The sequence below is a fragment of the Coffea eugenioides genome, unplaced genomic scaffold (assembly GCF_003713205.1).
Source record: "Coffea eugenioides isolate CCC68of unplaced genomic scaffold, Ceug_1.0 ScVebR1_3370;HRSCAF=4573, whole genome shotgun sequence".
Classification (NCBI taxonomy): Eukaryota; Viridiplantae; Streptophyta; class Magnoliopsida; order Gentianales; family Rubiaceae; genus Coffea; species Coffea eugenioides.
The window spans coordinates 13,080-26,660 of record NW_020863941.1 but is presented as its reverse complement, the minus strand read 5'-3'; the positions used below and the strand labels follow the sequence as shown (position 1 = coordinate 26,660).

The window sequence follows — 13,581 nt, the reverse complement described above, 5'->3', positions numbered from 1 at the left end:
CTGCTTCAGACCCACAAGTCAGGCTGTATGCTCAGAAAGCAGAACCAAATTCAGAAGCTAATATCTCACATGACATGTCTTCTGCATTTTGTGATGCTCCTACCTTTACAAGAGAAGAGGACAATGGACAATCTGCTGAACAGCTAAAAAACAATTCCAACTTTGATGGGTGTGTTGCTGATGACTCTCAAACCGAGGATGACTTGTACTTGTCGGTTTGCAGAATTATGCTTGTTGGTTTTCATGCTGACAATATGCGTAAATTGGTCAGCATGGTTCATAGAGGTGGTGGTTCTCGTTATATGTCCTTCAATGAAAAATTGACACACATAATTGTTGGTACTCCATCAGAGAGGTAAGATGCTGTGAGTTGATTCAAATTATTGTATTCTTTTCTTCTACTATCATGATTGCAAATGAGACAGTATCTAGCTTTTTTGAATGTTATTATTTTGAATTCTTGAAACTCAGGAACTTCTATGGCAGTGATAATTCCCTGGTATCAGTAGAAAGTTTAAATATATTGGATTACTTTGTCGTTTCTCTACTTGTGAGCTTGTTCATTTTTTACTATTCCGTGGGTGTTAATGCTGAAATTGATGTTTGTGTGGTCTGTTGTGTAGACATTGCAAGGTTTTTGAGCTAATTCAATTTGTTTAGTGACATTCTAATATGGACTTGAAAGTACTCTTGGTGTTTGCATTTATATGTACCTCTGTCTTAAGTTGATCCTTTTTTTGTTGATATTTGGCACAAAGCAATCTATTCGAAGTTGGAAAATTTTAAACAAATGTCACAGCAAAAGTATAATTGTTTCTTGTGACCATAATATTTGATAAGTTCAGGTACTCCATCCTGGCTCTTAATTTGTGAAACAATTCTTATGCCATCAATAGCCCTACACCAAGATTATAACTTCTGGAATTGCTGTTTGTATCACTTAAGTATCGCTGGAAATCATGGGAAGTGGCAAATAGAAATTTATCCTCCCTGATTTTATTGTCTACTCTTATTGCTTTGTAATCAATTATTACTTGTTGATGTTTGCCTCTCCATCTCTCCCCTTTTTTCAGTTTCTCTTTGCATTGTCTTATCCATTTTTTTTAATAATTTGAGTAGGATGCGGATATTTGTTGCTATGGTTATATAGAATGGTGCTTTGAAATGTTTATTATATGGCCTTTGGACAATTCAATTAGTAGCAACCCTGTTCTTGGCAAAAGTGCTATATAATTCCGTCAGATGATTTGTGATTTTTCGTTTTTGTTACTTTCAGGATGTCTAGAGGTTAGGAATCACTGTGCTCTCACATGCTCAACAATTTTGCAGTGAGATCAAAGAAGTAAGAAACCTTGCAGCTTTAGGCGTGATCTATGTTGTTAAAAGTGAATGGCTTGAAGATTGTGATCATCAAAAGAAAGAAGTTCCTGTGCTTAAGAGGCACATGGCTTATGATTTAATTCTCCCAAGAGGTCTGATACTAATTTTCTGAAACTTACTCTATCGTTTTTTGTTGTTTTGCTTCATTAAGTGCTAGTTCTGATCTCTGAGGCTTGATTTGTTATCTTAGTGTCTCTGAACGTTCTGTTGATTGATTATTATTTCTCTTCTTATTCATAGATACCACTAACTCCAACAAAAGATCGTTCATGGCCATGAATGAAATGAGACAGGGATCCTCTGTTCAACCTATCCTGCCTGATGATCACATTGTAAAATATAAAAATTCTCAGTCTGGTGTGTCATTTGAGAAGAGAAAAGAAGTGGACAGTATCAGAAATGAGGAAATGTCCTGGGTGAATACAGGAAACCTTGCTAAACAACAGCAGTCTACAGAGAAGAGTGCCAGCCATGACAGAGACAACAGAATATCATCCAATGTATTTGCTGGGAAACTGTTTTGCTTTTCTGGATCATTTCCCGTTGATCAGGTAGTCTGTTCTGCTTTTAAATGTGTGCAGACCACCCTAAGCTTTCATGCGTGGGAAAATTTCTTTTACTATTGGTTCTTTTGATACAAAAGAATGTTTGAGTAAATTATTTGGGCCTCTGCGATCTAATAAGTTGGTTTTTGGAATGGGGATGCCTTGCTAGGTTCTAGAATTTAAAATTATTGACTTGTAAGTGGTGGAGATTGACTCCTTGTAAAACTTGAGAACTTTTATACCACAATGGCAGCAAATATTATATCTCTTCTTGCTAAAGTTGAAGTCTTGCTGCTGGGCACTAAACATGTCGGAGATTAATACACTTAAGCTGGTATTACCCATTCTGGGAATAAAAAAATGAATTCAAGGACTCCTTAAACTGGTTTGTAAATTGGATGGTTTTGAGCAATATCGGCTGGGCAGGTCTATAAGGTATATTTTGAGATCAAAATGTATAGTTAGGTTGAAGTGTTAAGTGGAGTCAGAAAGTCTAGAAGGTCAAGGAAACATTTCTTTTTTGGCTCCTTGTATTAACATTTTAATCTTTTTGTCTCATAATGTGCTTTTTCGTTCCAGTTATCTTGGGACTTTCTTTGATTCTCAGTTTTGATTTCTGTCGTCCAGAGGGCTGAAATCGTTGAATGGGTTAATCAAGGGGGAGGAGAAGTTGTGGAAAATCTGGTTGAAGGAAATACACACTTCATTGTTGAGTGTCATGGTGTGGTTCCTTCTGAGACTGATTTTTCCGCCAGTAAATACGTGTCAAGTCACTGGATCCGTTCTTCTTTAATGGTACGCAGAGTAGTATCGATTTAATGATTTTAATTTGCTTTGTCTAGAAGCCTGCAGCATGATGTTTTATTAAATACTTTAAAGGTGCTAAGTTGCTAGCTGTACTATGAGGAACCTAATTCAATTGAAATTAGCTTGGTTGTATTTGAGGGGATTTAAAAGCTGCTTGGAGGTGGTTCTTTGGTAACTTTCATTTACCATTTGCATCTATTCCATCCTAATGATTGAAATTTAAGATTATATAGAAACACAGGAGATTCCTCCACTCTGCCTGTGACCTTTATTAAAAAACCATCCATGGGACCACAAGATTCTTTTGTTTTCAAGTCATTCTTGGATACATGCTAACAGTGTGAACTTATTCTGTTGAAGGATGGGCACTTACTGGATGTCAGCAGTCATATCCTCTATTCTCCCCTTCCATGCCAAGTACCATTCATGAGTTTTAAGTGCTTCCGCTTCTGTGTTTCGCAATATGATGAGAAAGAAAGACTGCTGCTGAGAAATTTGTGCTTTATTCTTGGAGTCCGATTTGTTGAAAAACTGACTAAGAAAGTCACGCATTTGTTATGTAAATTTGCCAGTGGACCAAAATACGAGGCTGCTTGTAAGTGGGGGATACAGCCAGTTAATTCTGAATGGATTTATGAGTGTGTCAAGCAGGTTTGTCTGTCCTCCCTCCTGCCCCTTCCTTGCTCTCTCTCACATGCATATGCACAAAAACACATTTGGTAATCTCATTTTCTTCATTCATGTTTCTCCCAGCTATATGTTGAAATTGTTGTTAATCCAGTCTGCATATTTTGCATCTTTGGATTGGACAGAACAAGGTTGTTTCTCCAGGTCCATTTTATCCAAAAGAAGCAACTTCTCAAGACCGAGAAACAGGAGTCTGTACTATGACACAGTATCCTACCCAAGGCATTGGGATAATATCTGGGGATGATGCATCTCAACTTCCAAGGCATTCCCAAGAGTCCAAAAGTGTAGAAACTGAAGCTTTTACCAAAAAAAGCGAGGAGATAAATTACCCAATTGGTTGTTTAAAAAAGGCAAGGACTTTTGAGGCTGACAAAACAAAATGCTCATTTTCTGAGGCAAACTTAACCCATAGCATCTGCCGGGTAAGTCCAATGGAAGAAGACGTGACAGAAAATGCAAGCAAAGTCACCACTATGGTTCCTGATGTAGCTGCTGCTATTGAGGACTTGTTGGAGCAAACGAGTAAGGTAACATTATTCTGTATATTCTTCATCAAAGGAGATGATCTTTTTGTTGGATTGCCATCTAATCTTTTGCCTTGTCTCTGATATTAGATCCATGATCAGAAATCTCCTGCTAGAAGTGCGTGTGGTACAAGTGTATCCTTACATTCTTCTTTTTTAGGTTCACTACTAAAACTATAATGAGTGAATTAGCAAAGTTTATTTCTTAATTTTAGATCAGCTTTTTACATCTGATTGTACTGTTCTTGGTCAAGATCGTGGAGAGCCTCAGTCCGCTCTTGGATTGCCCAAGCACTGGAAAAATAGGTGACCTTCTTATTTAGCATTTCTTATAATTATATATGTTTCTTTTCTTGCATCTTAATTATATTTTCTGCCTTAAGAAGAATTCAAGTTGCTTTCCTTCATATTTCTCCCGTATGCATTTTGCACAATTTTATTTCTATCTGGGATTTACACTTTATTAAGGATGAGAAATAGATACCAGAGGAGGCATTTCCATGTGTGTAAGTTTTGAGGAGAAAAATTGGACAAGAAACTTTAGAAGATGATGAAGGTACTTTTTTTTTTTTTAATTTTTTGCTGATAATTTGTAAAGGTCTTGAGAGATACTTTCTCTGAGAAAACTGGGGAAAGCACTCAGTAAAAGTACTTTCCATGACAGAAGACTCCTGCAAGCCATAATCTCTGTCTGTCTCTCTGTCTCTCTATTTGTGTGTCTGCGTGTGTATATGGATGTATATGGTGTCTTTGCCCACTCAGGTTTAAGCACATTTATTTGCAGCACCTGATAAAGAGGCATAGGCAAATGATCTGTTTGCTATTAAACTTCAACCAGTTGACTGTTTCTTTATTGTGAAATTACTTTCTATAAACTTTAACTTCATGTTTATTTTTTTCCCTTGAAGTACTACTTGTGGAGCTAGTTATTTATCCTGATAAGTGAATTCCTTTTTTGTGCTTGTGTCACTACAAGAAATTTCTTTGTTTTGGTCAATATGTTTATGGCTTGTCAGATTAATATAGTCTTAGATGGCATACGTGAGATGACTATGGTTTATCATTTAACTTCTTTTAATACTGGTTGAAGTTTTAGGCAACATGAGCTCTTCAGGAAGATTCAAGTGTCTTGGATTCCTTTACCTGGCATTACAATCATTAATATGGTCATAACCTTGTGTTGATTTTATGTTCACCTAATCTATATATTCTAGAACATATGTTTGTCTAATTCCTGTTTTCTCAAATAGCAAAGAGGAAAAGAGTTACCATCTTTAACGTTCTTCTAAAACTTTGGGTTTTTTTATTATGGCATCTTCAGCATCGAGATCTGACAGGTATGCTCGATAGAAAGTCTGTATGTAGACATGCTTGGTCAAAACTTTACATGTCGACATTTTCTTCGGATTCTTTTAAAACTGATTCCACCTTCGTTTGCATTATTATTACTGGCTTGCATTTTTATCCTCATGAAATTCAGCTTAGTCAAATGCAGTATCCACCTTCAGTGATAGAATTATTCTTGGCATCTATCTTAGAGTTTGGACTTGGTTGTCTAGATTGTTAACAAATAAAGTTTCCTCAATAGGTATTGTTATTCACTTGTAATGTTTTCAAACTGAGGTGGATTAACTAGAATAATAGAATTCAAGTGGTTGTTGTTGTGATCTGTGAATTGGACCGCATTGAGAGCTAGTAAGAGATGAGAACCGTTGAGAATATCTGTGTCTTTGCTTTAACTGTCCTTTAATTAGGATTTTGCTTTTAAAATTCAAAGTTTTGCATGGTATCTTAGTCTGCACTACAAGCTATGCCTTCTTTGTCTTGAATATAGTATGTGTTAGTATTTAACTTAAGTTGGTGGATAGTTGACTCAGGAACTCAATTTGACTTGTCTGTGCTTGGAATGTTGTTTACGGATAGGCGAGTATGAATGTGCAACTAAATTCATCAATCTTCTTGTGTTTCAGGTTTGATGAAAAGGATGATTCCCATAATCCCCAGGAAGATGCCAGAACAAACGATTACGATGGCTTTACTGAAACACCAACAGAGTCTCAGGTTCGTGCTTTTCACTTGCTTTTGTTTGATTGAAATTGTCAAGTGGCATTGCAACGAACATATTTCTATAATAAGTCTGTATACATATGTGCATCACGACCTCAAAGATGTTGGAAAACTATCGCTTTGTGCACTTCAGGCTGATGATCCTGCCTTGTGTTCATATTGACCAGTTGCTTATCTTCTGCAATGTTCAATTGCAGGTTGTTGGGTATGCCGATGATCTATCTGGCAGGCAAATGATAATTGATAGAGTTCGAACAAGGAATAGCATGACTTAAGCTTTGGGGCACTGAATGATAAACTTTGGACCATTTGCACTGCGCTGCAAGCAGAATGAACTTGTAGACTGGAGAATATCATGCTCTTAAGATGCTGATGGGATAGAGAGCAAGGGTGTTATCAAAGCTGCAAGAATAGAAGGAAATGGAAACAGAAAAAGCTTTTCACTATCTGGATCCACAGGCATTATATGAGCTGAATGATGATAACTCTACCATAGTACAAGTAATTGTCTTGGTTTTGAAGCGCTTACTTGTGGTTCGTAAACTAGCTCAGCTACGATGCAGGAGTGTGGATTTAGTTGTTTTACAGGTCGAAGATGGAATTGATTTAGGCAAGTATTTGTTGTGTCACTGTACGAAGAAAACCGTTTACACTATAATTTGAGCCCACTTGGAATTGAATTGGTTGCCAAAGACTAGTCTTATGGTTTTGTAGCGTGTATGTGAATTATAATCAGCTCCCAATACGGCAAATTCTGTAATTAAATTAGTTTTCTGCTTCTTTTCCACTCATCTTTCAAGCCCTTTAAATTTCATTGAGAAGCATGATCGTCATGGACATGTTTACCGTTCTGTGAGACTGCAACTCTGCATAACAAAATGACTTGTTCAAATGTTTTTGTATCTCTTCTGTCTTTGAATTGAATTATCCGAGTCAATTTAACTTTATTACTCAGGCATAGTGATTTAAATTTGACGTATCTGGTTGCCAGTTCTGGTCTTGGGTTACTGTAAATGGCATCTGTAGTGTTAAGCAGAGATTGTTAGAGGTTGAAGAATACAACTTTGCCAAATTCGCCAATTTATTGTGGTGACTATACTTAATTGAGAAATTTTGCAATGCTTAGCTGCTTGTATCCGGTGGCTAAGAAGTCAAAATCATGCTTGAAAAAACAATTGAGATCACCATATACTCCATGGTAAAACATGCATCGGAGAGAGGACTTTCATCAATACCTTTTCTCCCTGCAAGCCTTCCTTCTCTATTACTCAAGCAGTCATCAACTAGGCTTTGTCTTGCAAAAATTGTGAAGAAGTTAATCGTTTTACTTAGTTGCTTACTGGGATTTGGTTGAAACGTTGAAATTCAGATTTTGGACACAATGATTCTCATGAGGACCATCCCTTGTACTGCATTAAGTGCAATAAGAAATTGCTGGAATAATTTATAGTGAAATGTAGAAATGTGCAAATGAGACACAAAATGTACAAATGAAACATAGAATATACAAATAAGACTTGAATTGTACAATGTGAGACTTGAAAACAAAATCAAAGTACCAAAAACTTAATCAAAATTTTGGTGTATACCAAGCCTGATCCGAAGCGGGCTCATGATCGAAGAGGTCCTTTCTATATCCTGCTCCAATCCAGATTACTGATGATTCGGTGCCGGGTTTTTGTTGACAAGAATGTGAACCAGATTTGACTTTGGATCCCGTTACAAGTTCATTTGGACCCACGACAGGATCATCACCAACAGGCAGAAATTTTTTAATTTTTTAATTTTTTTTTTTAAATTTCATCTACAAGGTTTGTTTTCATCGGACATAATTTATGAACGCTAGAAATAAGTATGAACACCTTTTCCTAGAAATTGATAGTTCTCTTTACAATTAAATTAACTTTTTGCATTTGATCATTTTAGTGGGTTATCGTCAACGTTCTCTCCATCTTATTGTATTCTAAAAGTATTTTGTCATAATCCAAAAGCAAACTATTAATTGTACAATAAAAACTTTAAGGAGATTATTTTCTACACACCTCAAGATCATCAAACAAATCCCATTGGCTTTGTGAAATTTATTGTTACAAATTTATGCATTCTAGCATGCATTGTTCTTCAACAGTCTTAAGGATTTTATCGTGTAAAATGGATTCTTTAACTGAAAATCCTCTCAAGATCATAAGCCAAAGGGTTATTAAACATGATCAGCTTGATACAAAGAGGACAAACTTCAAGAGGTGAAATGATAAAGGTAGCGCTATGTACTTGGTTCGATATTGTCATCAATTTCTCCTCCTAAGGATCATGATATCAAGACTTTAAACATTAAAGGCTGAACGAAGGAAGCGTGAAGAGGATGAAGTCTTGTGTAGAAGCCACATTTTGGACACGCTCTTGGATGGGTTCTATGACATGTATGCTTCTATCAAATCACCAAGAGAAATTTGTGTTGCATTGGAGTATAAATATCCTACTCAAAAACAAGGTATGGACAAATTTATTAAGAAATATTTTGATTTTCTTATTAATGAAGATTCTTCTCTCCTTGATCAATGCATGATCTACAAGTTTTGGTTTCTAAATTTAAAGATCTTGGTGTGTAGATATTTGAGGCATTGCAAGTGGAGAGGAGCCAATTATAGTAAAGTTGCCACCAGTTAAAATGACTATCAAAAGAAATTGCTCCATATTACCCAAAAGGATGTTTGAATTTTTCAAAAAAGAGAAATTGAAGTTGGTCCTAAGCAGGGGCGGAGGGAAGGGGGGGCAACCGCCCCCCCTCCAATTGTTAAAAAAAAAAATTTCTAAGTAAAAAATTTTTTATTATATTGTTTTGCCCCCCAAATATTGATAAAAAATTTCACTTTGCCCCCCCTCCAATTGTTATAAAAAAAATTTCTAAGTAAAAAATTTTTTATTATATTGTTTTGCCCCCCCCCAAATATTGATAAAAATTTTCACTTTGCCCCATCTCAAGGACCCAAACAATAATATTTGAAAGTTATTTGGACTTGGTCCAAATAACAGAGACTCGCCCCCCCTAATTGCAAATCCTAGCTCCGCCACTGGTCCTAAGGTGAACTATGTGGATGAGAAGAAGAGGAACAACAACATTGGTGGAGAGCCTGAGAAGAGAAAATCTTCTAAACAAAGTTAGTATACATCTAACAAGGAGCAAAAGAAGGATAATGCTGAAACAAATCTTGTGAAACACAAAGATGTTGCTAAAATTGTTGCAATAGTACATGACATCTAGATTCAATTTAAGGGGTTGGTCATATGAGTTTGGTGCAATGGTGTATATTTACAATGGCATTTCTATATTCAAGATCCATGAAGATGTTCTTGATAGTTTTAAAATGATAATGAGCAATCATGACACTGCCAAGATTTATGGTAAAAGGATAGCAGACTTGCAATTCATATTTGGCAAAAAGCTAGTACACACTAATGTACTTCATGTTGTTGATATATGGAAAAATCTTATATCAGCTAATACGTTCAATAAGAATGGTTTTAGGGTTGTATTAGACTCTAATACAATAATCTTGTCCAATCAATATATTTATAGGACAAGGTTCTCTTGTAATGGGATGTTTAAAATGAGTATTAAGAAAAATATTAATTCTGCTTATATTGTTGAATCTTCTCGTTCCGTATGGCATAGTAAATTTAGACATGTTAATAATAAGAGACTGCATTGTATATCTAATATACAGGAATTGCCTATGATGGTATGAAGAAAAGAAATGTGAAACATGCATATAAACCAAAGTGGCAAGATTATCTTTTTCTAAGGCTGAAAGAAATACTAGTTTACTTAAACTTGTGCATTTTGATGTGTATGAAGTAAATGGTTTTCTAACAAGAGGTAATAAGAAGTATTTCAAGTAGAAATAATAGAATTTTGAAAAACGTGGTTAATTCTATGTTATTATGTTTTGCTTTACCAAAAAAATTTGGGGCGAGGCTGCATTGTATTTTTGGTTGAAGGTTACAAAGAATTTTACAACATAAGATATCAACCTTATTGAATTTGGAAAATGATCCCAAGACATTTAGTTTAGCTGTGGTAATAAGAGATTTTGCATTTCAAATAGGCTTGTCAATCGAGCAATTTGAGTTGGGTTTTCATAAATTCGGGTTTAGCTCATTTAATTTGTAACACTTTCGGATTTCAGGTTGTGAGTTTCTGATTGAAAAATGTGAAACTTATGCTTGACTCACAAAATAATTGGGTTTTGAGCTTTATTCAAGGTTAGTCCAAGTTCACTTATTACTCTTCAATTTTCTTAATATAATTACTATAATTATTATGTTGTAAAACTAATTTAACATTTACGGGACTACAATATTAAAATTATACATGAACAAGTAATAGTTTTTAAAAAAGTACATAAACCAAGAATTTTTCAACAATATTTACATCTAATTCGTTTAAAGTACATGAAAACTTGTAATAAAATATGCGGTCATCAACCAATATATCTTCAAAGGTTGGAACGTCTTCATAACCTTGTGCCTTGTGTCGCGCCCCACTTTTTTTGGAAAAAATAAAATGATTGTTTTTTTGTTGAATTTTATTGATTTGGGAAAAATGATTTTTTTGTTGATAAAAACAAAAATGGGTCTAAATGGGACTTTTGAAAATGCGACGATTTGACCCAAGGAAAATAGTTTAAAAAGGGTTTTTATATAAAAAATGGAGTCGCCACTTGGTATAGAGTTAGGGTGTACCAAGTCACCCAAAAAAAATGAATTGTTTAAAGTAAAATAGGAAAAAGTAAGAAACCCTTTTTAAACGACTCCTAGTCCACGTAAAACAAAGAAAAAGGTTCGGGGGTCACATTTGACGAAGGGGAAGGCAAGGATAAAAATCCAAGGCACCCCTTCGACCTAGCCAAGGCTAGTTGCGTGATTTAACCCTTATTTTCCTATATTTTCTACCCAAAGTATGTATTGCAAATTGGATTTGACTAATGAATGAGAAATGCAATCCTAAATCTAAGAAATGTCTCTGATGAGGCTTTTGATCCCATTCACATGAATTGTGAAGGTCAATAAGGAAAGACCTCATAGAAAATCATGAACGATGCAAATGAGGACTCAAATGAGAGTGTAAGTGTGCAAAGTGTAGAAAAAAGGTGCATGTGTGCAATTTGAAAGTATTTGTGTGCAAATGAATAAAAATATAAATGCTCGTGTGCAAGTGAATAAAAATAGTAAATATATAAGTGAAATAGGTGCAATGTGTGAAGTGAAAAGTAAAGAAAGTGAATAAGTGTGTGAATATGACATGTGGATTTAAAATATATAATTAGTGAGGAAAATAGTGAGAAAATGATATGAAAATGCATGAACTTAGAGGAATGCATCAGGTCGGGTACGGGAATGACCTCTAATTTTTGTGATTTTAATTTTCCCTTTGATTAGAAGGAAAAACTAGCGTGCTAAGGCTATTTTGAAGCCACACTCGCTCGTTTCCCTTACCCAAGGGGGTTTCTCAGGCAAATGGACCCTATAACTAGCATGAAATGCAAAGGCCTAAAATGAAAGGGAAAAGGTTAGAGGAACATGCCAAATGCCATAAAAACTAAAAAAATGCATGAAATGTAGTGAACATGCAAACATGTACTAACGAGGGGAAATCCCTAAGGGTCTAGCGTTGGACTAGCCCATTCTACGAATTCCGACTAGCATTGGACTAGCGGAAACGTACATTCATCCATCATATTCATTTATAAATATAGAAAGCAAGTAGACATGCAAAAACACTTATAACACGTAGCACATAACACTTAGCATGCTCGACTAGATGCAATAGCTTAATAAAGCAAATTAACACATAGTAACTTAGCATGCAAGACAAATAAGACGATTAAAGCCCTAACTATTACATTTGCTAGCTAAAACAAAGAGGGAAGGGAAAATGGACCAAATTACTTGCTATGCCCTATCTATTACAGGCCAAGAGGTGTACACCCCATAAATGAAAATAGAAGAAAGATTTAAAAATGAAATAAAAGTAAATAAATGAAAGGCATTAATAAACATTTAAGAAAACCAAGTAGGCATGCAATTTTCATTTAGCAAGTTGGACCACATAGGGAGATACACAAAAAAAGATAAAAGAAAGTATACCGTCCCCTTTTGTGGTGCTAATAAGTTGGAAAAGGTTCTAAATTGGAGCTACAACCATTAAACAAAGGATTAATGTACCAATTTAATAGTAAATCAAACAACACAAATTCTTCAAAAACAAAAATTAAAGGACCACTAATAACTATGAAATTGAACCATTAGATCCCTATTAAAATCAAACAAGTCCATATTCATCAAATGAAATTCCAAGTTAAAAGGGAAAGGAAACTCGAAGGACCCAATTGATTAATCTTTTCAATTGCTTAGGCCATGGTAGAATAAAAAGGGACTTGAGGGGTTAAAGAGCTATTATAAGAACTCTTTTCATGCAAAAACATGCAACCTACGAAGGAAACTTGTTTCTTTGGTATATAAAAATCCTCCAAACACACACTAAACCCCTCGGAATACAAATTTTCCATCAACAAGGGTGCCAAAAAAAAAGAAAAAATGAAGAATCTTAACACCTCCTTAGGACCTTTTGAGAAGAAAATAGATGTAATAACATTAATAAAAGTAGACTGCAATAGATCCCTATTAAAATCAAGTTTGACCAATTCGCTACTGTGAGTCAAGTATCTTTCTCCACTACACTCAAAGGAAGCAGGTAATAACAGCAAAAGCAAGAAACAAAGTGCAGCAAACATCCTTTCGGCAATTCTGCAACCTATTGCTGCAAAGATCACAGGGACCCAATTGATTAGTTTTCTCAAATTTGTGGGTCATAATTGCATAAGGTGACACTTGAGGGGGTTAAGAGGCAATTTTGAAAGTCATTTACATGCAAGCTTCATGCAACTACGTGAGAAAACTTCTGCAATCAAAACAAATAAATGAATTGCTGCAATTTTGTAACTTGCGAGTCTAACAATCAAAACCATCCAAGTCCTCTAACATAATTTGCCAAGACATCAACCAAATTACCTAGTGTTTGTAAACAGAAATTCTGGAGCAAAATATGCAGAAAAATCAACCAGGGGACGGAGGGAAACATTTTTGCAACGGTGAACAAGCCATGTTTGCTGCAGTTTTTTGTTTCAATCCAAACGCATTGATATGGAACAAAACCAACCAAAACAAACACACATGCAATGGCCTTAAAACCATGTTATTAACATCATCCAAATGTCATTATTTAACTCCGGGAATCAAACAGGGAATTGGGTACGAAATCAGCAAAAGAAAATGAACTTGGAGCATTGAAGGTTTCGGTCAATCAAAGTTTTCTTGTTTTCACCATTTTGCAGCTTGTTAACAACCCAGAAAAATTACATTAGACTTCAAAAAGCCATCATAGAACATTAGATTAAATCATGCAAGCTAATAACCCATTCAAGGTGCATCCCAGGTTATATTCAAACACGGTTTCCTGCTGCAATTAGAATGCCGGCTGCGCTTTCATCTTCAAGCATAAGTTTCAG

General features: G+C 35.3%; 1 protein-coding gene across 1 annotated transcript; it reads left to right on the top strand.

Moving 5' to 3' along the window:
* The first annotated feature begins 25 nt into the window (after window positions 1-25).
* On the top strand, window positions 26-6,804 carry LOC113757847 (DNA topoisomerase 2-binding protein 1-like). The gene is made up of 10 exons (XM_027300945.1): window positions 26-355; window positions 1,330-1,472; window positions 1,621-1,931; window positions 2,553-2,720; window positions 3,093-3,383; window positions 3,545-3,949; window positions 4,037-4,081; window positions 4,167-4,252; window positions 5,917-6,007; window positions 6,211-6,804. The coding sequence occupies exons 1-10, from the start codon at window positions 75-77 to the stop codon at window positions 6,286-6,288; spliced, it is 1,899 nt and encodes a 632-aa protein (XP_027156746.1). The 5' UTR covers window positions 26-74; the 3' UTR covers window positions 6,289-6,804.
* Window positions 6,805-13,581: the final 6,777 nt, after the last annotated feature.

Coding starts and splice junctions, on each gene's coding strand:
- LOC113757847 (XM_027300945.1), top strand. CDS start 75: ATGTCTTCTGCATTTTGTGATGCTCCTACCTTTACAAGAGAAGAGGAC. Junction 1,932..2,552: donor GATCATTTCCCGTTGATCAG/GTAGTCTGTTCT, acceptor TCTGTCGTCCAG/AGGGCTGAAATCGTTGAATG. Junction 6,008..6,210: donor AAACACCAACAGAGTCTCAG/GTTCGTGCTTTT, acceptor GTTCAATTGCAG/GTTGTTGGGTATGCCGATGA.